Raw genomic sequence first — 23783 nt, 5'->3', positions numbered from 1 at the left:
ATTACTAATGTGTAAAAAGAGTGTAAAACTCCTTGTTGCATAACATAGGTTATAGATAACAGACTGGGTATGACTTGACAGCATCTCATTGAAAAGCATGCCATGTGCTTGAACAATTAGCGATAAAAATGCTTTAAGCCATGTAAAAAATAAAATAGTTTTGTTTTTTTAAACAGTTTATGGTATTTTATTGTTTTTAGATTTGTCTAAAGATGTGCAAATAGCTTGGAATACTTCAGCACAAAGATGGAAAACAACCATTTTGCAAATTCAAAATTTTTGAAAATGTGACACATTTATCAGCATAAAATTGTGAGGATTAATTACCGTATTTGACGGCACATACCATGCACTTTTTTTCCTAAATTCGGTCTCAAAAAAGTTACCTGCGTCTTATACGTGAAGGACACAGGTTAACTTTCAATATTGAATGCTATTTTTAACCCGGATAAAGGACTAGACACATGTAACTTTTTCTACATCTGCCATAATTATTTTGCGCATGCGTGAAATATCTGTCACCAAAAAGCGTCAAAGCTCGAAGCTGATGTCGAAGTTCAAACAGGTTCGATGGTCACATTATGTCTATGGAGCCTTTCCTTCTTTACATAGACTTTCTTTGACTCAGCTGACACAAGTGTTGGCATCGGTGCTACTCTGTAAAAACGTGTTGGTATCGGTGCTTAAAGCTATTTGTTTTAAAAAAATACCCTGGAAAATATGACTACAGGAAACAAGAGATTAAGCTATACAATTCAGTATAAACTAGGAGTGTTAAACTAAGCCAAAGTGCATGGAAACAGAGCAGCAACAAGGCATTTCGGTCCACCACTACCGAAAAAATGATATGTACTTGGCGACTGCAGGAAGATCAACTGAAGGCTGCTAAAAAACAAAACCTTCGATGCCCAGCTCCATCTTGGCCTGAACTTGAAAATGCTGTAAAAATGTAGGTGATAGATAAGAAGAAATCTAGGATAAGTGTTCCAGCCAAAATGATAATCAATGAGGCCAAAGGATTTGCAGAAAAACATGGGAATCAGAACTTTTCAGGGTCTGAGGGCTGGTGCTACAGGTTCATGAAAAGGCAAGGCTTATCAATGTGCACAAAAACAACTATTGGACAGAAAATGACAGCAGATTATGAAGAAAAAATACTGGCATTTCATAGGTTTGTTATAAATGCGTGCAATAAAACTTCTTTTGAGCTCAGTAAGATAGAAGTGTGGATGAAATTCCACGCACATTTGACAGGGTTCATAGCCACATTTTAGTTAAAAAAATAAGCACCTATAAGCACTTTTCAAGTACATTTTAAGAAAAAAAAAATAATAAGCACCTGTCTAATTACATTATACACAACTGCATAACCTTAAAAATTAGACTTGTAATTTAAAACATGAGAAATGCAGTATTTATTAAGAGAATAAGCATTACCTCAACCATGGAAAATAATTACTTTTTTCTTTTTTTGATTTTAAATAACAGTTCAATTTACAGAACTAGTTTACAATGAGAGAAAAAAAACTATGCAGAACTAAACTATATTACAAGATTTAATGATGAAATTTCAGTTCAAAATAGAGAAAATAAATAATAATAAGGCATATTTATTGTATTTGCTTGGAACCTAATAATAAATACAATTTATTTTTCCACTCATATTGATATTTAAATAATTTAAATCTAAATTCTGAACATTTTCTAAATTTTCATTGTATATCAGTTTTCCCTTAACAGATATTGCAAGCAAAGTATAATTAAAGTAAAAAAGAGGAACATTTCTGAAATCAGAAGACAGAAATTTGCTTCATACAATTATCCTTTAACAGTAAAAGCTTAACTAACCCGCATACTTGCAAATTGGCGAATATTTGAACAGTCGAGCGTAACTTGAAAAAGAGGAGCGGAGGGGTAGACTGTAGTCGCTCTTTAGATTTTTCCGCTAAATAAATGCTTTTGACATTTCGATATGTGTATCATATAAAAATAAACCAATGGAACTGAAAAATATTCTGCTTAGCAAGCACAGTAAAACTCTTTTAAGTGTTCATAAACAAATCTTGGACAGAACATTTATTGCGCAATACGTGCGCCGTAATTCTTCCCTGCGTGATATTACGCAATTGGAATCAACAGCTGCCTGTATTGGGGGAATAAAGAACTAAATAACTGGGGTGTTTTTAATTCTAATTTTCAACAGACGGCATTAAATTTCCGGAAAAGAATCATTCTTTGCTTGGGTTGGTAGACTGCAGAACTTTTAGTCCTATTCAATCCAGATTGGAGAGTGAAACACAAAAAAAAAAAAGTCCGTTGCTTGTTTTGCAGCGAACTGTAACAGTTTCAATATTCAAGATTTTGTGGAAAAAGGGGAGAACTTCCCAATCTTCGTACTGTATAACGTATTGGCCAAAAAAATAAAATTATTTTGACTATTAGATTATTTTCCCTTTATTTAAGCCATTCTGAATATTATTCCTTAGAAAGCTAATCTGTGTTAAAACACAAGCATTTTTGGAAGTTTACTATACTTCAGCAGTTACTGCAACTATGTTATTATAAACATTCATACATATGCTCATAATATAAGCATAACGATCATAATAAACACGAATATGAACTGACCAAGCGGAACGAGAATGCAAAGAAATTCAAACGAGTGTAGTATTTGGGTGGGAGGAAAAGAATGCCGAATGTACCGGAATTTTCTACTGCTTTCGCAATTCTTTGACCAATAGAACAACAGGCACTTGTCTGTACTCTTCGTGCACACCAAAGGTTATGTTAATGCAGAGAAAGGGGGAAAAGCTATTTCCGGGAGTATGATTCACCATCTGACATTCCATATTAGGAAGAAATGTTGTTTATTTAGTTTCGGTACGAGGAAAAATAGCGCGTTCATTAAAAAAAAAGCACTAAAAGCAAAAAATAAGCACTAAAAATAAAAAAAAATAAGGGTTTTAAAGAAAAAGTAAGCACCTATAAGGGCCTTTATATTTCATTTTCAAATATAAGGACTTATAAGTACTTACAAGGACCGCTACGAACCCTGTTTGATGTACTATCCAACAAGACTGTGAGTATTAAAGTTTCTAAATCAATAAACATAAAAACCACAGGTCATGAAAAAACCCGATATACGGTAATTCTAACATGTTGTGCTGATGGCACAAAACTACTGCCATTTTTCATATTCAAAAGAAAAACTCATCCGAAAGAAAAACTTCCAACGGGTGTAATTGTTCATGTTCATCTGAAAGGTTGGATGGACGAAGCTGGATTGAAACTGTGGTTACACAACATATGGGCGAGGCAACCAGGTGGACTAACCCTTTGATGGTTATGAACGAGTTCAGCTTGCAATTGAATCGTGCTTCATAATGCGCGCAAATGAGTTCCGCTCGGCAGCAAGATTTTGACTGAAATGGTTAGTAACGAGCTCTACTCGCGCAGTGAAATTTTTCCTCAATGCGCGCTGACAAGCTGACTTCGGTCGCCATTATTATTCTGCACTGATTGTGTTTCACACGAATTTAGTTAGTTTTACTGTCTACAGATGGCAGTACGAGTTCCATAAATTTCTTTGCATAATGAAGGTGGATTTTTTTTTTTACCTTGTTCATTTTATACGTATTTTGGCGCGGTTTTTCGGGTGTTTGTACAGTAAAATGGCTCAAAAGCGAAAGTTAGATAGTTATGATGATGATTATGATTGTAATACAGAAAGCTTATCAAGTTTTTAATCTGATGAAGACTTTGTTCACAGTATTTCAAGCTCAGAAGACAATTCAAGCTATGAGGAAGATTTTTCGAGTGTTCGACAGTGGTGTATAATTGATTCAAGTTCTCACGCTCCTAGCCGATTTAGTTTTACTGGTGATGTAAGCATGAAAGCTTGCATGACAAATATTTCTGATCCATTAGAGTATTTTGAGCTGTTTTTTACTGATGAGATTATAAATCATATTGTTACGGAAACCAACATTTTTGCTGCTGAAAATTTGAATAAATTTAAGAGCAAAGAATACTATGATGTAACCCGATCTCGACAAAGGAAATATTACATAAAATAGGAAATATTAAAATATTTTGTTATTTATTGGACATAACAATTTTTAATGCTTTTCAGCTGTGAAAAAAAAGGGGGGGAATAAAAAATCAAATTTGGAATTCAGAATTGAACTAGCTGAAAGAATTGTTGAGAAATATCACACTCATAGACATTTGAAATTAAAACTTGCTGAAACAGTTTCGAATACTTTAAGATTGTCAGCACGCCACTTTCCTGATTATATTCCACCAACAGAAAAAAAGAAAGAACCTACTAGACGATGTGTGGTATGTTGCAGCAAAAATGATGCTAATGGAAAAAGAATTCGCCATGAAACACATACGTATTGCAAAGACTGTAATGCCCCATTATGTGCAATTCCATGTTTTAAAGTATATCACACACAAAAAGATTTTTAGGTAATTACTGTATTTATACTGTGCTTCATAAAGTTTTACATTAGTTGTATTTATTTAGTCCTTTCAATTTAATATTTGTCTTATATTTATAATTAACTATTATTATTTATATAATTGGTTGTAATCATTTATAATTTACTGTTTAATAATTATTTTAAAGTACGTAAAAACTGTTATTTATGTACTACAAATACTTTAAGAAGTTTTTAAAATGTGCGAGGCGAGCTATCTACGGCATCGCCAGAGAAAGGTGACATTTTCGGAAGAACGGCGGGGGAAAACAGCTGCCACTTTCGACTACTGTTTACTCCTAATGCTGCGCGAATTAAGTAAACGGAAACTGCTCATTTCCATAACCGTCAAAGGGTTAAGAAAACCCTCTCTTTTGGTTTTGGATCAGTTCAGCGCCCATAGAAATGAAGCAATAAAGAATAAAGCGAGAGAATTAAAAACCCAGGTAGCTGTCATTCCTGGTGGACTGACTAGCCAATTGCAGCCTTTAAGATGTGTCAGTGAATAAGCCATTTAAGGAAAAAGTGTGAGAACGATGGAACAAGTGGATAGGAGAGCCACATCACGCCCTCACACCCTCAGGAAGAATGAAGCGGCCCTCTATTTCACAAGTGTGCGAGTGAGTAAAAAGATCTTGGGAAGACGTAAAGGCTAAAGTAATTGTTAAGTCCTTTAAAAAATGCGGAATCAGTAATGCTCTTGATGGAACAGAAGACGGCGCATTATTCGAGGAAGGTGATAATAGCGATGACGGAAACAGGAGTGATGACGATATTCTCGTTTACGATGATGATGATAGTGAAAAGGATTTTTATGGTTTTCAAAGTGATTAAAGTCTAATTTCATGATAGGCAACATTTTCCTTGAATCTGTGTTTTTTGTTGTTTCTGCTTTATTTTGTATTATGTTTGATTGATTGCCGTTCATTCATTTATTCATTATTGAAATTTACATATCATGTTTAAAATAGCTTGCCATTTGTTAATTTTCCTTAATAAAAATATGTTTGGTAATTACATTCAATGATTGTTTATTTGGCTTTTACGAAACGTGAGAACTAAAAGAAACCACATTTGAAGTTATTGTGGTACCGCGCTATCGCACAGACTATTTAAACTTTTTTTCCTTATGTGTGGCCTTCTAAATAAGGGTGCGTCTTATATGCCGTCAAATACGGTAATTAAAAAGTTAACAGTTTTTAAATTTGATATTTTCCTTTATGCACAATTCCGTTTTTTTAATTAAAATAAACTTTTATATGTGATTTCGTGACGGCATATTACTTAATTATGGATAAATTTTACATATACAGAGTCCTGCCTAAGATGATTACATCCATAGAGAATTTCAGAGAATTTGATCTTTTTTTTTGGAAATGACAGCCTTACAGAAATAATATTCAATACTATTATTTATAATTTAAAAAATATTGATCACTTTAAAAAATGGTTGCCTATGAGAGGTAGTTGCACAGATCACTACTGAAACGAAAGGTTCTAGATCAAATTCGAATCAATCATAATCCAAAATGAGATGCATGGCCTGGAGGGTTTTACATAAATTTTAATTAAACTTAATATTTACATATATACAATGTAGGCTAAAATGCCTGAATCGAATATTAAGGCTCAAAAAGCAAGAACTAAATAGTTCCATCAAATAATCTAAATCGAATTCTATTGCGTAGTGCATCCAATTCTACCTTCAACAAGAATAAAATTTCAAGTTACGTGTTCAGAAGGGTAAGCGTCAAGTAAGCCAATAGATGGACTTCTAACGCCATCTCTTGGCAATATCAAAGAATATTCCTTAACACACTCCCCACCTGAACTCTGACAAGAGTTCATCTAACTCAATTATACATACAATCATGTACATAAATCACTATTCTATAAAAGTACAAAAAATACTAATTAGTCAAACACTTCAATTACAGAACAGGTTATACACAACATATATCAAATAATAAACGTTATAACTAATAAATGAACTAAATTAAAAAAATATTTTCAACTTAACTGAACAAACTTAACTAACGATATTCAATTTAATCATTAATAGAAAAAAAAAAGAAAAAAGAAAAATGCAAAACAAAATAGTTAGAGTTCATTTTTTTTTTTTTTTTTTTTTTTTTAAGTTCAAGAGGATATAGATGTCGAACAGTACGTTTTAAAGTCCCATTACCAGTTTTTTAATTCGAATGATCGGACTTTACCATCATGTCCAGGAATAAATTATGATTCTGCCAAGTTTCCATAATAGTTTGTTTTTATTATCTTCTTCAATTAAAACATCTCCTACTTTTAGTTCCGGTTGAAGTTTCGGATTCTTCAAGAAATGAGCAGTTCTAAGACCTAACAAATATTGTTGCTTCTATTTGCACCACAACTGTATTAACAGCAATTCTTGATAACGCCTTCTTTTTAACAGCGTTTCTCTTGTCGTTTCGCTACCGATGATTCTAGCAAAAGTCAAAGGATACTTCAAATCAGTTTGTCCAATGTTTAGGAAGTGCATTGGAGTCAATGGTTGTAGCTCGTCATTGTCATTGTAAACATAACTTAGAGGTCGTGAAATAAGAACTGACTCCACTTTGACAAGTAGTGTAGACATTTCTTCGAAAGTCAACAACGCTTTTCCTACGATTTTTCTTAAACACTCTTTAACAGATCTGACAAGTCTCTCATAAAACCCTCCCCACCATGGGGCTCGCTTGATTATAAATTTCTAATGGATTCTTTCTTTCGCAATGAAATTCTTGAATCAATTCCACACACTGCAAATGGAGGTGATTCTTGGATTCTATCCTTTGGTAAGGGTGCTGTCATCTGGTCTGCTGGTTTAGCTAAATATTTTTGGGAAATCATACAACCTTTTAATGCTTTTTTGACTAACTGTCCTCCTTTAGGAATCCAAAAACATGATCTGACTTTAACCAAAGCTGGAGCAATTCCTCCATGCATTATCTTCTCATGTTCTTTGTGTAAAATTAGTATCGTCAGTCGAGAATTTTTAGGTAGGATTATTGGATGTTTGTTATCTAGTGAGAAGTCAGAAAATTCCAATCTTCCTCTCAACCTCATGATTTCCTTTTCATCAATGTAAGGAAGAAAATTGTACAAAGGGGAATTTTTTCCAACCGAATGACCTTCTTTGAGGGATTTAGATTCTTCGGCAAAAAACTTCTTTTGCTCTGATCTTACCCAGAAATTTTCTGCTTCTTGTAACTCTTCAGCTGTGAGAGTTCCTTGAATGTCGCTAGTTTTTCTTAATTTTCTAATGAAACGTGTTGTTCAAGCAGTGACTCTTAACACCTTCTTTAATTTGCTATATTTTGATATGTCGAAAAGATCATCTGTACTTTTTTTTATTGCACATTCAAGTTGATGTATATCACCGAATCCCTTTCAGGATTCAGTTTGTTTTCATCTATTGCTTCTTTAATATCTAATCTTGGCCAAAGTTTGTGAGGGAGTTGAAGCCACTGGGGACCTTTTGTCCAAATGGTCTCATTTATTAACTTGGAAATCTTCGATTCCCCAGATATGAGATCTGCAGGGTAGTCGACACATGGGCATAATGCCAATCTTGAGGTGAACTCAATTTTTGTATTTCTTTGACACGATTCTTGACAAAGGGTTTGAAGGCTTCAGGTTGTTTTTGGATCCAAAAATAAGTAATTGTTGAGTCCGTCAAAAAATAGCACGGAATTTTCAATTTCAGTACTTTCAGAATATTGCTGACTAATTTAACTGATAACAATGCCCCCATTAATTCTAACCTCGTTAAAGTAAGGGGTTTTAGCGGGGCTACCCTATTTTTAGAAGAAACAAAGGCCGTTTTGATTTCTTTATTATCTGTCGTGAAACGTAAATATGCAACTGTACCATAGGCTTTGACACTTGCATCTCAGAAGCAATGTAATTCGAGATTTTCGACATTAAAGTTCGAGGGCATGAAAAAGTAATGAGAGATGGAGAATTCAGCCATTTGAGGTAGCTCTTCACACCATTTTCTCCATTAAGAGGACAAATCTTCAGGCAACGGTTCATCCCAATCTATTTGTGATGACCAAATCTTCTGTATTAAGCACTTTATTCTAAGAGTGAAAGATCTTAAAATTCCAATCGGATTGAATATCCGACCCAACACTTGTAGAAGAAATCGTTTTGTTTCTATTGGTTTAGATGTGAAAGACAATAGGTTTCGAACATCAAAATACAGTAAATCCTTTGAATTATCCCATGCCATACCTAAGACCTTAAATGAGAAATTTTCTCTATTAAAATCTTCAGGATTTTCATCTGAAACGATACCCTGTTTTACCCACAATTCATGTAGTTGTCTCGAGTTACTATGCCATTTATGAAGCTGCATGCTTGCTTCCTGAAATATCTGGACCGATTCTAGACTCGTAGTTAATGCATCATTGATCTTTGGTTGGCTTCCAATCACATCATCTACATATACGTTCTCATCCAAAAAGTGAACCGTTGTAGGATAAAGTTTATTATATTTTTTCAGATGATGTTTAATGGTATGGCTAATAGAAATGGACTATTATTCATTCTGAATAAAACCCTAGTGAACCTATATATGTCAAGAGAAATGGTTTCATCATTAGGGAATTCGGAAAACAGAAACCTGGTTATGTCGCGATCCTTTTCATGTATGAGAATCTGTAAAAAAGCCTGTTTTATATCTGCGGTGAAGGCTATTGGATTATACCGAAATCTTAATAACAATTAGAATATTTCAGGGTATAAATTTGGCCCAACATGTAGACAGTCATTTAAAGAAATGGATCCTGCAGCATGCGATGATGCATCATAAACAATACGTAATTTACTTGTAGCTTGATTCTTGCGTATAACTTCCCTATGTCGTAAGTAAAATATGACATTCTCTTCATTTGAAATTTCTGTAACTGGTTCGATAATATTTTGTTTTAACTGATCTCTTAATACGTTCCTGTATTCGGAAAATAGATTAGGATTTTTTTAAATCGTTTTTTAAGTCGATAAAATCGTTGTTCTGCGATTTCCCTATTATTATTTAGATTTGATGTGTCATGTTTCCAAGGCAATCTAACTTTATAGCGAGAATTTTCATATGTTATATTTGATTCGAAATATTCAACGAATTCATTTTCAGTTGAATCGAAGTTTTCCTTCTTATCAATAAGTCCTGAGTTTTCCATGTCCGAAAATTTTGTTATTTGTTTGGAAATCAAATCTTCCCCTACAACTACATTGAAAGCTAAAGAGACGTCATCATCACCTTTTCGTCCATGTAGGGCCCACTAGCGGTCAAGCGGTAAAGAAGCTGAACACTGGTAGTTCGGTCCGAGGTTCGAATCCCGTGAACGGGCTGGCTGCATGGGCATTTTCGTGGTTTTCCCCATGTGTAATGTGTATACGAGCCAGTTTTCCTTAGAAAGTCCTCCACGAAGGCATCTCTCCCTTTAAGCAGATAGGCCTCGTGTGCTTTGCCATAATTGAATAATCCCAATCTCTCTCATCCATGTAGGCACCAGCCAAAAATAGTTTCCACTGTAATAAGATTTTTGCTTAAGCATTTAACATGTCCCATTACTATGCTGTAATAATAATCTGCACCAATTAGAATGGCAATGGAATCGGGAAAATCTGTGAGCATCAAATTTTTTAATTGTCTATTTTGCTTAATTTCTTCTGATTTAAGAGGAGGAATATCTGTACCTGATATATGATCAGTTACTAATAATTCAACTTCTAGTTTAGAATTGGAAGGCCTTCTATGTTCTAAAGTTAATTTAACTACGTCATAATTTTTTTCGATGGGTGAAGTATTCCCAAAAGTGTAGACAGTCAATTTTTCTTTTCTTATGACTTCAAACCTGTCTGCTAACTCGCGAGCATAAAAACTTTTCATACTTCCACTATGCAAGAGAAGTCTGTCAAACACCTTTTCCTTAGCTGTTTTAACTTTTATCGTGCAAGTCTGTAAAAGAATTGTGTTATTTACACTATGTGAAATGGCCAAAACAATTTCTTCTTTCTGTTCCTTAGTTTGTGTATCATTTTTCGAAATTGATATACTATCCTTTTTATCATTTGGTGTATTTTTAACTATCGAACTGCATTTAAAACATATGGCTTCCGAATGTTTACCTTTGCAAATTTTACAGAAATTACTATCCTTTTTATCATTTGGTGTATTTTTAACTATTGAACTGAATTTAAAACGTATGGCTTCCGAATGTTTACCTTTGCAAATTTTCCAAACTTTAGTTTGACGTTGCCAGCATTGTGAAACTTTGTGCTTAGGGGCAAGACATGGAAAACACCGTGCTTGGTTCTTCAAAATATTTCCCTTCTCATTAACTGTAAAGCATAAACAGGACTCTGAGTCATGGTTTTGAAAACAAAAAATGCAGTTTTGATTTGATGACGCGGCTGCCATAAATTCATGTGTGGTGACAGTTTGTTTATGTTTTGGCGTCGGTGGATATCTCTTAGTACTTTTCATTTCCGGTTTTGACTTGCGTGGAAAGGATAAGGAATTAATTTTTTCTCGAGATTCTATTTCTAATCGGAGAAAGTCTAGAAATTTGTTTAAATCATAGGTTGAAGGATTTTCAGTATTTGTATGATGAAATTCTAAAGTTATATCGTTCGGGACAATTTTCATCAAAATTGGAATGAACATGTTGGAGTATGTTTCTGGCTTCACACCGAATGCTAAAAGGCTTCTGACTTGAACGTTAATTGTATCATAAAGTTTTTGCAATTTTGCCACTTCATTTGAACTTTGAACAGGATTTAAATTTAAGAGATTAGAAATGTGTGTATTGATAATAAGGTCACTTTGACCGAATCTGTTTTTAAGAATGTCTGTAGCAGAGTCATAATTAGCCTCTGAGATTGAGAGACCCTCTATGGCTGATGCTGCATTTCCACACAAATAAGTTCTCAAATAATTAAATTTTTTGATTTTCGAAAGTGTTATAGTGACCTTGAATGAATTCCAAAAATTTATCCAATCGTTATAGTCTCCAGAAAATTTGTGAATTAACAGTTTGGGCAATTTCACATTGCCTTCAATCTGTCTTTTGGTTTCAACTTCCGTAGATGAATTATTTAAATTCGTATTGACATTTTGAGTATTGTATTTCCTTAAATAACGGTTGATTTTAGACTTCGTTATTATTATTTTAGCGTTATATTCCATAGAAGTGTTAATATCTGACTCTAATTTTGATTCATCTTCAATCAATTTTTTTTTCATTTAAATCATGTAGTTCCATACTATTTAACAATACCAAAAAATTTTCCAACTCTTCTTGTTTTTCTTTTAAATACTCATCTACATTTTTAATAATTTGAGTTACAGAAGCAGGTATATGTGCCCGATTCTTATTTAGTGTCTTCTGTTCCATTTTAATAAATAATCTAAGGACACTTACCGTGAGCAGTCTTCGCTTACAAAGCTATTCCAAAAGGCGAAAAATACAAAATTTCAAATTAATCAGATTCTTTCCCATAGCGGATGCACCATTTGAAACAAAGGGTTCTAGATCAAATTCGAATCAATCACAATCCAAAATGAGATGCATGGCCTGGAGGGTTTTACATAAATTTTAATTAAACTTAATATTTACATATATACAATGTAGGCTAAAATGCCTGAGTCGAATATTAAGGCTCAAAACTTCAACAAGAATAAATTTTAAGTCACCTGTTCAGAAGGGAAAGCGTCAAGTAAGCCAATAGATGGACTTCTAACGCCATCTCTTGGCGATATCAAAGAATATTCCTTAACACTACATTAAGATTTGGAGAAAATCAAGAACTGCAGTTAAAGTTAAGAGTGTGAATAAATTTTAGTATCTATAGAGAAATACTTATTCCTTTTCATTTTTAAATATCATATTTATTTTACTGCTTAATCTTGTAAACAGGAATAAAACAGAAGGAATATGCTTAATATGATCATGGTTAATATTATCATTCACATATTGTTATTGATTTGCCAAAGTCGATGCCTGTTTGTATATGAAAACACAGAAATTACATCACTTATTGTCATCAACAATTCAGTTAACATGATCAAATTATTATAGAACAAATTTTTTGAACTGAAGTAAAATCACCAAGTCAAAATAGATTATAAAAATAGTCAAGTGACCCAGAAATGCCACCATGTGAGGGCTTAAATGGCAAAACACTTTGGTTTCAATTTCAGTCAACCATTTAAAACTAGGTGAATAAAGCAGCCTTAGTTTGATGTTACTAAGGCTTAGTCTGACCCAAGTCTTTCTTCTTCAGGAGCAAAAAAAAAGTTGTGCAGATTTTTTTTCTTTTCTCTTGGGAAGCAGGGAAAAACCCTATTTAAAATTTTACTTTGGCACGATCTCTTTGAATGAAGGATGAAATGTTAAGATTAAGGGTACAGCATCAGCCAAGTAATTTCCGGAAATGTTATGAATAGTCATAAACAAACATTTGCATTTCCTAATTAAAATACCTATTTATATGTTTCTTGAAATTTTCACATTAAATAAATTAAATTCCATTGCTCTTTCATAGGATATTTTTTCTTAACATTCAATGTTATTAAAACTACTATAGACAAACATGATCGCAATAAACGGTACTGTTTATTTTACTTTTTCTATGAAAAATATAAATAAATTTAAGGGAATACGATACACAATACAAATTTCATGATTTCTTTATATATATATATAAAACTCAAGCATTCAAAAAATCTAATAGGGTATAAGATGTTAGAAAAAAATATGAATTCCTTAAAAAGCATCAAATTTCATACAGTATTCAGCTTTCAAAAATAAGGAACTTAACCTACCTAAATAATATTTCAGCAGACTAAAGCTTTGATGCTTAATTAAGGTTCCCATTTTTTTATAGTGTTTATAGTAACGTGAATAAATAAAATCTATTTACTAAAATAACGTACAATGAAAGGAAAATTTTACTCAGAAAGTACTAAATTACTTATCAAAGACTTCACCATTCAGGTATATTAAGAAGCATATAATAATTATTAAAAGGGATTATTTTAGTGCTTCATACTTACAAAACAAAAGTTTCATTCCAATACAAATTAGAAGCTGAATCTTTAGCTGTTGTTTTGAATTGTTTTCCAAGCTCAACCCACAGCTTGCAATGCACATTAAAAAATTTTGAAACTATTAAAAAAAATACTCATTAAAGTGCTTACAGTTTAAGAATTTGCATTTATAAACAAAAAAAAGGGGAGAAGGGAGAAATGAAACATTGTCAGATCATCAAAAATGATTGTATATTTTTCAAGATTACATTTGTCTTATTAAATGTTGCATTACCTAACAGTTACACAGTCTTTATCTTGTTTTACTCTTAAATATTCAAAGGCATGTTTACATACCTTTATTTATTCACGTTATCATTACAATTAGCTTCTAGCATGCAGAACAATCATTAAAATTAGATTAGAACTATCATTAAAATTAGCTTTTAGCATGCATACATGGATTTTTTCTATACAGTTTGATTCAATATTAATATTTCTGCAGCCAGTGGATAATACTGTTAAGCCAAATGACTGCTAAATATAAAGCATATAAATTCATGTGCACTCAGACATACATGCATAGGTTATTTATTGTTGCATGTATGTCCAAAAAATGGCAACACAGGCAATTCTAACTGCAAATTGAAACTAGGGGTATGAATAATCAGGAAATGCCTATGAATGCAAGATAGTCTCAGCCTTTTAATTTATCAGACGGTCAGTATGTGTCAAAGAGTCCTGTTTTATAGTTCTACCTCCTTTCTTCTTCAAGGTCCACAATATTAAACAGATAGCTTTTCATTGCTTTGCCACAGTAAATTACACTTTTAACTACTACCCATTATGTTATGATTAATACTTATCAATAACTTTTGTTTACTTAAAAATGCATTTGTTTATTTTCACTTGATATTTATGGGAAAATTTTGTAAAAAATGTTAAAATAACCATTGCTATTATAGTCATACAGGAAAAGTTTTGGCCAATGAGGTTAAATTTTTTTCCACCCTTTTCAATATGTAAAAAAATTGTTCTACAAAAGACATATACTAATTAATATATATACTTGCGATTTTTAGCCCAGTTAAATGCACATATTTGAACTTTAATGTGTTTCATGAACTGCATTAACCAGCTGAACAATTCTTTTTATTAAGTACTTTGCATTAGAGCTTCTCAAATATGCAATTTTTTACTGGTTGGATTTCCCCACAAATTTCCTAGAAGATTTTACAGATTCTCAGGATCCTAACAATTGCATAAATTTAGAAATACTGACTGCTTTTATTTACATCTTACTTTATTTATCAGCAATAAACTGAAGCATCAATACTTTTATCAATAAGATTAGTTTTTAAGTTTTGCAATGAACAGCATGCAGAAACTGCATAAAATTTTCTTTCTGCTTCAACAAAGAAAGGCAGATTAGATTGGATTATGTCAAAGCAATGAGGGAGAAATGCTTTTATGGATCTTTTTATGTAACAATGGCTCATATTCTATCAGCTATGGGGAAAACAAAACACTCATGCAGCTACCCTGTTTACAAGGATATGAATGCTAATCAAACTACCAGTGTTCAGGAGTTTTAATACTTGCCCTCTGGTGGGTGACAAGAGGAGCAAATTTCGAGAAATCTTCCATGTATATAATATTGAAAGTTCTATGAACAGTTATCTAAAAAATTATTTAAAAAAAAGAAAACATGTCTATGCAATAGTTCTAATTTTGAAATAAAGATGCAGATGCCCTCTTTGGCTAAATTGCCAATTCTAACTCATTTCTAAATGTCTGTACTCACAAGTAGTACAACTTATCATCTTTATTTAGTGTGTGCAATGAAAAGATTCACTGAAAAGTATTATCAATATCTTCTTAGAAAATTCAAATAATACTTCTTTGTTTCTGTAATGATAAAAGCTTGGAAGTCAATTTAGAATTAGCACAGTTTTCCCATTTCTTTTAATACTGAAGTCACTAAACTTGGTTTATTGAACTAAATTTACTGATACTGAAGCAGTTCAATTATTATCCAGATAAGAAGCTGATAGATCTCAAGATAGGGTATAAAATGCATTTTCCTCAAAAGAAAGAAAAAAAATTAAGGATTTTTAACAGTCACATTTTGAAAAGCACTTTTTTCTAACATTAAAATAAACTATCCTGCCTTCTTTCTTGTTGAATAGGCATCAAGAAGCTTCAAGTCACTGTCAAATTAATTATCGTAACAAACCCTTGAGTTAATTACCTTGAGTATCTGCATTAAATTTTCAAAGTTTGTAACTCATGAAAATCATAAGTGTATGAATGACATCATGCAGAAGAGTAAACAAATAGCCTTTTATTACTAAATTGTGTGAAACTATTCCACATTATAATTAAAGCCATAATTTGAAACTAATCAATTTAAGATAATTAAATGTTTTCATGAGTATGTATGAGAAGCTCAAAAGTTTTAGGAAGAGAAAAACAGTAAAAATAAATTTTCCAACCCCCCCCCCCGCAAAACAAAAATTCCAGTTAGCATCCTAAATGATATACGCATCAAACATTTAAATCCCAGATAGCACACTAGTTAGGCTGCTATGAAACATTAGAGAACAGAATAAACTTTTAAAAGTGTGATATATTTAAAGTGTGTGGCAATAGCCAACCCATGAATCTTTATTATTCAGTCTAGTTAATCATTTTTAACAATTTTTTAATAATTATAAATAAACACTTCTTTACATCCTGCATCTTTCTCAATTCATAATCTTTTTATGATTTTGTAGTTTCCTATATATGTTTCTATTTATATTTTTATGCCACATAAAATTACTCAAAATATAGTGAATTATAAATTATTTCTAAAATTAAATTAAATGATGAACATATTAATTTCATGTTCAGCTAATGAAAATATTTATATAATATTTGAAAAAAGAAATAAAATAACTAAGACTTAAAATCCTACAAGAGAAATCGAATTTTTTACATAAAAGTTAAAAGTTTCTTACTATCATAATTTGGATGTAAAATCTTGGCTGTTTTTACAGTTAAATGCAACAGAATTTTCCTCTAAAATAAAATGCACAGACAAAATTTAGATAATTAGAATGCACACAATAGATTAAATCACAATAAATAAATATTCCATTTTACATTTTTACTTGAAGAATTTATTTAAAAAAAATATAGAGAAATTTAAGTTTTTTTGCATTATTTGCCCCCTCCCCCCAAGTTTCAACACTCGGTAAAATCATTTTTTTGGCATATATTTGAGTATACATGTGACAATAACCAACCCATGAATGTGCATTTTTCACATTATATATGATTATGTATGTATTTACATGCTTTATGCTTAATCACTATTTTGCTGATCAATGACTCCTCCCATCCCAGAGCACTTTTTTGGGTCAGAACTAATTACAGTGAATGTTGCAGATTTATAAAATACCTCTCTTTAGTATTATTTATGAGCAGAACAATACCTATGAGCTGTAAAAATAGCTAACTAAAATTCTTTTTTTTTTTTTTTCCCATTTTACAAAGTTGGCAATGAATTGGTGGCTTTTCATGGGATGTGTGCAATCAGAATATATTTAAATTCATTATAAGGGGAAAAAGAGCTAACAAAAATAAATTTGAAATAATATAAGAAATTATAGTTGTTTCACTTACAAGGTTATTAGAGAATGAAGATTTACTAGAAACTAAATATTTTTTTTAAAAATTCATAGTACTACTAAAATCTAACTGCTGTTTTTTAGTGAATGGAAAAAATTGCCATTATCCTGTTTAGACTGAATATCATGGTTACAATCCATTTTATATGGAACTTCTTAAAAGTCTTGTTCTAAGTTGTCACATTGTAAGATATGATATGTAATAGACTTAAATGATGCAAGAGTGTATCTCGTCCATTTACTTCATTCTTATCTATTTTCTGAATTCAAATTTTGCATTAATATTCGCTGATGCTCATTAGTTGCTTCTATCTAAATACAAATTTTCAAGGGAAAGGGAAAAGTATATTTTAAATTGCAGAACTTTAAATTAAATTATATTTTTTTATTCAGAATTTAAAACCCATATGTCTGATGACTTTAAAAGGCAAAATAAAATATTATAAGAATAAATCATGTACTTAGTTTGATAAAAATGCCATAAATATAGTAAAACTAGAGTAATACTTCTTCCTTATGGATAGTTTTTTGTATAACTATCAATATACTTTGAAATAGAATGATTTGTATATTGCCAACAGGGGACACTTCTCATAATGGACAAGATATGGTCTGATGATATTTATTGTTGGAAAGTTTGATTTTATTTGTGATGTACAGCTGCAGTGAGTTTACAGATGTAGGGTAGAGGAGGAGAAGGAAAGGAAAGTAAGCATGGGAAGGAATTTATGAAACATTTGGCATCAAGTGATAGTACAAATTGTTTTCTCTGGCATAATTGTTCTATCAATTATAAGTAGAAATGCTTATCTTTTAGAAACAATCTAAATATTTCTGTTGAGAAGAATAGTTGTGCATGTTTTTTGTGTTCATTAGATGAAAGCAGCAGTTTGAGATGTTGTAGAGCTAAAATGGTAAATAGCAAAATTGGATCTGATGTGGATGAAGTTATACCAGAAGAGGATGATATATCAATCGACAAATCTTCTTTGGCAAAATAAACTATTTCCAAACACTAGTCGATTATAATGTAGTAATATACTGAATCTTACACCCTGATCCTACTCGGATTTCAACAATGCGAGTTTGAAGATGAATACACATTGCTTTTGAATTGGTTTTTCTTCAAAATTTGAAAACTCTTTAATTTATTTAAATGTAGAAAATAAATGTGTATATAGAGAAAATTGGTCAGATCTAAATATTATAGATTTGGATGCTTTTGTTGCCAGCAGGTATAAATAGACCAAACAATGAATCAACAACAAACCTCTGGGATAAATATAAAAGCAGACACTTGCTTAGAGCAACCAAGTCTTTATAAAAACTCAAAATGATACCTAGAGTTCATCAATATGATAACAAAGAAACTTGAAAAAGTAAAAGATCAAATGACATATTTACTGAGATCAGTGAATTGTGAGATAAAAGAATAGAAATTTTACCATCTTACTTAAATATGATAGCATATGTAAATATTCATGAACAACTTATTGCTTTTAAACAGTATATGCCTAGCAAACTTGCTAAGTATGATATAAAACTCTGGATTTTGTGTGAGAATGATGCCTTCTATTTGTGAAATATCCAACCATATTTAGGAAAAGAGACAGGATCTGCTCCAGGAAAGAATCAAGGAATGAGAACGGTTTTCAATTTATCATATGGTTTATGAGGACATAATATTCCTTGAGACAATTTCTTTACATCCTATGATTTAGGCCAAATGCTACTCAGAAGGTATATCACAATGATAGGCACACTATGAAAAAATGAATGCATACACTTACAGAAATTTGCCAAACAAAAGATAAATGAATGTACTCTTCAAAGTTTGCCTTTACTAAAGACAACACTTATATCCAAATAAAAATAAATGTTATGTTCTTCAAAGTATATCATACAGAGATGAAGAAACTGCACAAAGAGTTGAAGAAAAACCAGAGATTATCATTGATTATAATAAAATTAAGGAAGCTGAGATAGGCTAGACAAAATGGTAGCTATTTATACTGCAAAAAGGAAGACAAAACATTGGCTGGTTGTTGTATTTGACAATATTTTAGATATAGCTTTTGTACTTTATTGAAAATATGTGATTTTGTGACAAAATCACATATTTTCAATAAAGAATTAAATTTATGATTAAATAAATATATCAATAGTAATAAAAAATTTAAATGATTTATTAGAGATTTTATTGAAACAGGCTAATAAAATTTTCATGCAAAATACATTTTGAAAGCAAATATAATGAGACTCCAAGGTTAGAAAAAGCTAAATACAATAACCAATTATTTACATAAAATAAATGTTCTAGAAATAATAATCTAATTACTTTTGCCCCTTCATCTTTTATTGCTTTATATGCTTCATCCTTGGGATTACCACATAAAGATACTATATAAGGATATAATTGTTGCTTTTGAGTTGAAAAAGGATAAGCTGATTTCCCCAGAAAATTTTCCACAGTGCTGAAGGCATCAGCAAATATCCTTTGAGTTTCCTAAATAAATTAATATTTTTAAGTCAATATTTTGATAAAAAGGAAATGCAATTGTATAAGAATTAGTTCATTAAGAAAACAAACAGATATAAATTATTTTAATTTTTTTAATTGTTTACTCAAAACAAACCTATACAATTTAAATATTGTTTTTTAAAATAAATAAAGCGATACACCGTTATTTGAAATAAAATAAATGGCAAAATTCAGCTTCAATTAAGAGCCCAAATTAACACCAAATTTTGGCATTAATACACATATGAAACCATTTACCACATTCAATATATATTTAAATATTTTCTTTCATGCTCACAAGAGAAAAAAAAAAAGGTTAGTCAGAAATTTACAACTATATATATATTTTTCATTAGCAAACTTAGCAATGCTTAAAATTGCTTAATGCTAATTTTCATGCAAACAAAACATATTTCTTATGGCCATTTTCAAATTTTGCGTACATATGCTGTCCCAGAAGAGAAGGAAGAAAATTCAAGATAAATTAATGTTTAAAATTTAATTTGTGCAATGCATTGCATAAAGATGACTATAAATATCTAAAATTCAAAATATAAAAATAATAAATTGAAATTTTGTAGATATAAATTTTAAAATGTGTGAGCATAGGCAAAAATGCCAGTCCCTTTCAAGTTTCATGTTATTCAACCTTTTTGTTTTGTAACCTAATTTCTTTTTTCAAATAAACAACAATAATTATTTTTTAAATAAGTTTAATTATTTTAAATATGAACTATTAGTGTGTTAAATTCATGATAAAAATTAATTACAGAAGTTTTTTTCTTTAAAAATCAATAGAAAAATAATTTGTCTTCCTCTTCCAGTCAAGTTGTTACCTTGAGATTATTTTACACAAAATTATAGTTTGTAAATCTGTCTAAAAGGGGCGGTACATATTCAGTGACATAGATAAACTAGTCAAGCTAAGTTTGAATATGTACTGCCCCTCTAAGCAGATTTACAAACTAATTGGGGGTAAAATAATCTCAAGGTAACGGACTTGACATGAAGTGGAAGACAAATTATTTTTATTGATTTGCTAAATTTTCAATTGAATTTTTTTACATTTTAAATTGTAGAAATATATTTATAGTCATTTTATCCAATATATTGCTCAAATTAAACTTTAAATATTAATTTATCTTGAATTACTTTCTTTTCTTCTGGGACAGAATATGCAAGCAAAATTAGAAAATAGGACTTACACTTATTTAAGTCTAAATAACAAACAAATAAATTTATAAGAACGACTTTAAAAAAATTTAAAATTTATTTAAAGTATGTGCTTAAACAATATATCGCTTACAATGGAAAATATAACTTTTAATGATGCTCCATTTTCAACAAAATAACTCTACAACTTTAAGTTTTTTTCATATATTCCCTCTTATAAAGGGTATCCCAAAATTAACAAAGATTTGAATTTGGCAACTTTTTTGCATTAAGTTGTTGGCAAGCCTGAAAAAAGAACAGTTTAAAAGCCCAGAGTTTAGGGTTAGTGAAAATGGAGCGTTATATGATACAACAATGTGCCTTCCCTATTGAACAATATTTTTTAAATAATGAAAGTTTGGCGGCCGCAGTTTGAAAATTTTATACAAAATATGGTAAAAATAATGTTTTAACCTCGTCAACTGTGAAAAGATTAATTGAAAAATTCGTGGAGACTGGATCAGTTGGAGACGCTAAACACACCAATCGTAAAAAAAACAAGCCGTTCAAATGTCCATATTGAAGCAGTGCGTGAGAATGTTGGTCAAAACTAAGGAACATCAATTCAGCATCGTGGACAAGAATTGCAAATTTCAAGAAGCTCTCTATAGCATATATCTGTGTCTTCATGCTTACAAAATTCAATTAACACAGCAACTGAAGCTTAATGACCATGAACAGCGAAGAGAGATCGTGGAATGGATTCAAATCTTGCGTTAATTTTGGATCACCCTTTATTAATAACTTAATATAGTCCATAAAATTGCATACAGATATAATGAATCAAAAGCTGAAAATTTTAATTCTAATTTAAAGCTTTCTTATCAGCTTTTATATTACCTGTCTTTCTGAAAAGTTTTCATTTCAAAAATCAAAATTCAAAAGAAAGATTTTTAGTAAGTGGATAGTTTGAAGAAATACAAAAATTGATCTAGAAATTAAACTTGATACAACCATTTCATGAGACACTCGGAGAAAAAGGAATAAAGTTAATTACATTTTAATTCACTTTTTGACGATCTGCCATGACTTTTCAGTTGCATGGTAATTTTTCATTTTCTCTCAATCGAAGCATCAGACCCTAAATTTCAATACTTTGTGGACTTTCTTTACTACTTTCTTTTCTTTACTAAAGTACTTAATACTTTGTGGATGTTTCCGAAATGCTGCATTTACACAATATTTATTATCCTAATTTATATATTCACCCACTCTGTAATACTTTTTGTTATAATCCTTTTTATTATGAGAAGATTATTTTTTCTATGATCATAAAACAAAATCCTTTAATGACTGACATAATGAACAAGAAGTAAGAAAAAAGCATCTTTGGAAAAGCTACTGAGCTACTCACAATGTTAAATCAAATGTATTTAATTTTGTACAGTATTTATTAAATATTATTGTAGAACTAGGGTTATAATTTCATTAGAAAGCAATATATAGTTTTCACAGAACATATTCCTAAAAATAGAGTATTACTTTATTCATTGACAAAAGTTTTATTTATTATTAAATAATAAGTATTAACAACATTTATTTTTCATATTTTTCCCATATTGCAAATTAGCTTTAGCTGCTGTGTAAATTTCATCTTCAACTAATGATGTTTAGATTCTTTTTAAAATTACAATATAAATATTTAATAATACTTACTGATTACAAGCACCCATACTGAAAAGTCATGAAAAAGTATTCATAAGGAAACCTACAATGTTATCAAAAAATATTGATAAGATAACCCACGCATGTCTGTAGCCACATGTCTATTTTGCGACAGCCTGTTGTTGCCAGTGACCATTGCCGAGTTTGTGCAATTTCTGGCTTTTCTCAAGTTAAAACAAACTGTTGTATATACAGTCAAAAGTCGTTAATCCGGACTCGTCGGGACCTCGGCGATTCCGGATTATAGATCATCAGTTTAAATCTGGTAAGATGGCATGCAGAAATTATAAAATTAAAAACATGAAACCGTAATTTATGAAATAAAGAACAATTATGATCTAAAGGGTATCAAAATTTACAAAAAGAGAAAGCTTAATATTTATTTGTTTGCTTTATTAAACATTTCTTTCAATGTAAGTTGCTTCATTTCATGTGATAATACTTTCTCTTTAATTCTATAAACAGACATAATTTCTTGTTCAGTTACAAAGTTCCGCTGTTCAAGTCCTATAATTGCTGTGTCTACCGACTAATTTGTCAATCGAAATATTTTCGTTTTCAATAACCTCTGTCACTTTCTTCGCTATAGGAAGCGAATTATAATGACGAGGAATTTGATTTAAATCATATCAAAGACGGAGTACATCGAGATGAAATACTACATTCAGTAAGGAATTATAAGCCAAATAAAATAAAAACATCTGCCCTGAAGATAAGGATAGTGCTGACAGATCAGTTTCCAATTCATTGCTCGCCTGCCGCAGCGTTAAAGATAAACAAAGTTTAGATAAACAAAGGATATGCCTTTATCCATTTTTTGCAGCAATTCCACTTTTTGTTTAATGAACTTCGAAACATACTTTCGCTTTGTAGATCCTTTACATATTAGTAAATATATATCGGAAATCTATTTGACATAATCGAAAGTTCAAGCTTACTTTTATAAAATTGCTCTAACAGTTTGCAAAAAATAATAAGCCGGATCCAATTCGAAGATTAAGGAACAACGCAATCTGCAACATTAACTGAAATAGATAATTAGATAATTTTAGCTTACCTTATACCGTCCGTTATACATTAAACGCGCACTCGTAAACATATTTTGCGCACGCGCACAAGCTTATTCGCAGCCGTAAAGGTCTTACACGTATGCGTCAACGCGACGCATGCGC

The 23783-nt window shown here is 31.0% G+C and overlaps 1 protein-coding gene across 4 annotated transcripts in view; it reads right to left on the bottom strand.

The window, feature by feature from the left end:
* LOC118201073 (protein unc-13 homolog D-like) overlaps window positions 1-23783 on the bottom strand; it is a 117602-nt gene that overhangs the window by 76880 nt on the left and 16939 nt on the right. For all 4 annotated transcript variants that reach the window (XR_015042622.1, XM_085822111.1, XM_085822109.1 and 1 more), the window contains exons 3-5: window positions 19552-19719; window positions 16542-16602; window positions 13567-13678 (exon numbers count right to left, since the gene is read on the bottom strand). Coding sequence is in view for 3 of the 4 variants with exons in the window: in XM_085822111.1 (XP_085678237.1) it covers window positions 13567-13678; window positions 16542-16602; window positions 19552-19719 (341 nt within the window). In the remaining variant the exon portion in view is untranslated. The remainder of the gene's footprint in view (window positions 1-13566; window positions 13679-16541; window positions 16603-19551; window positions 19720-23783) is intronic.

This window comes from Stegodyphus dumicola, chromosome 8 (genome assembly GCF_044657685.1).
Source record: "Stegodyphus dumicola isolate Sdum_Otavi_A_Nest chromosome 8, ASM4465768v1".
Classification (NCBI taxonomy): Eukaryota; Metazoa; Arthropoda; class Arachnida; order Araneae; family Eresidae; genus Stegodyphus; species Stegodyphus dumicola.
The sequence above is the reverse complement of the archived record's forward strand: the minus strand, read 5'-3'. Positions and strand labels throughout refer to the sequence as shown.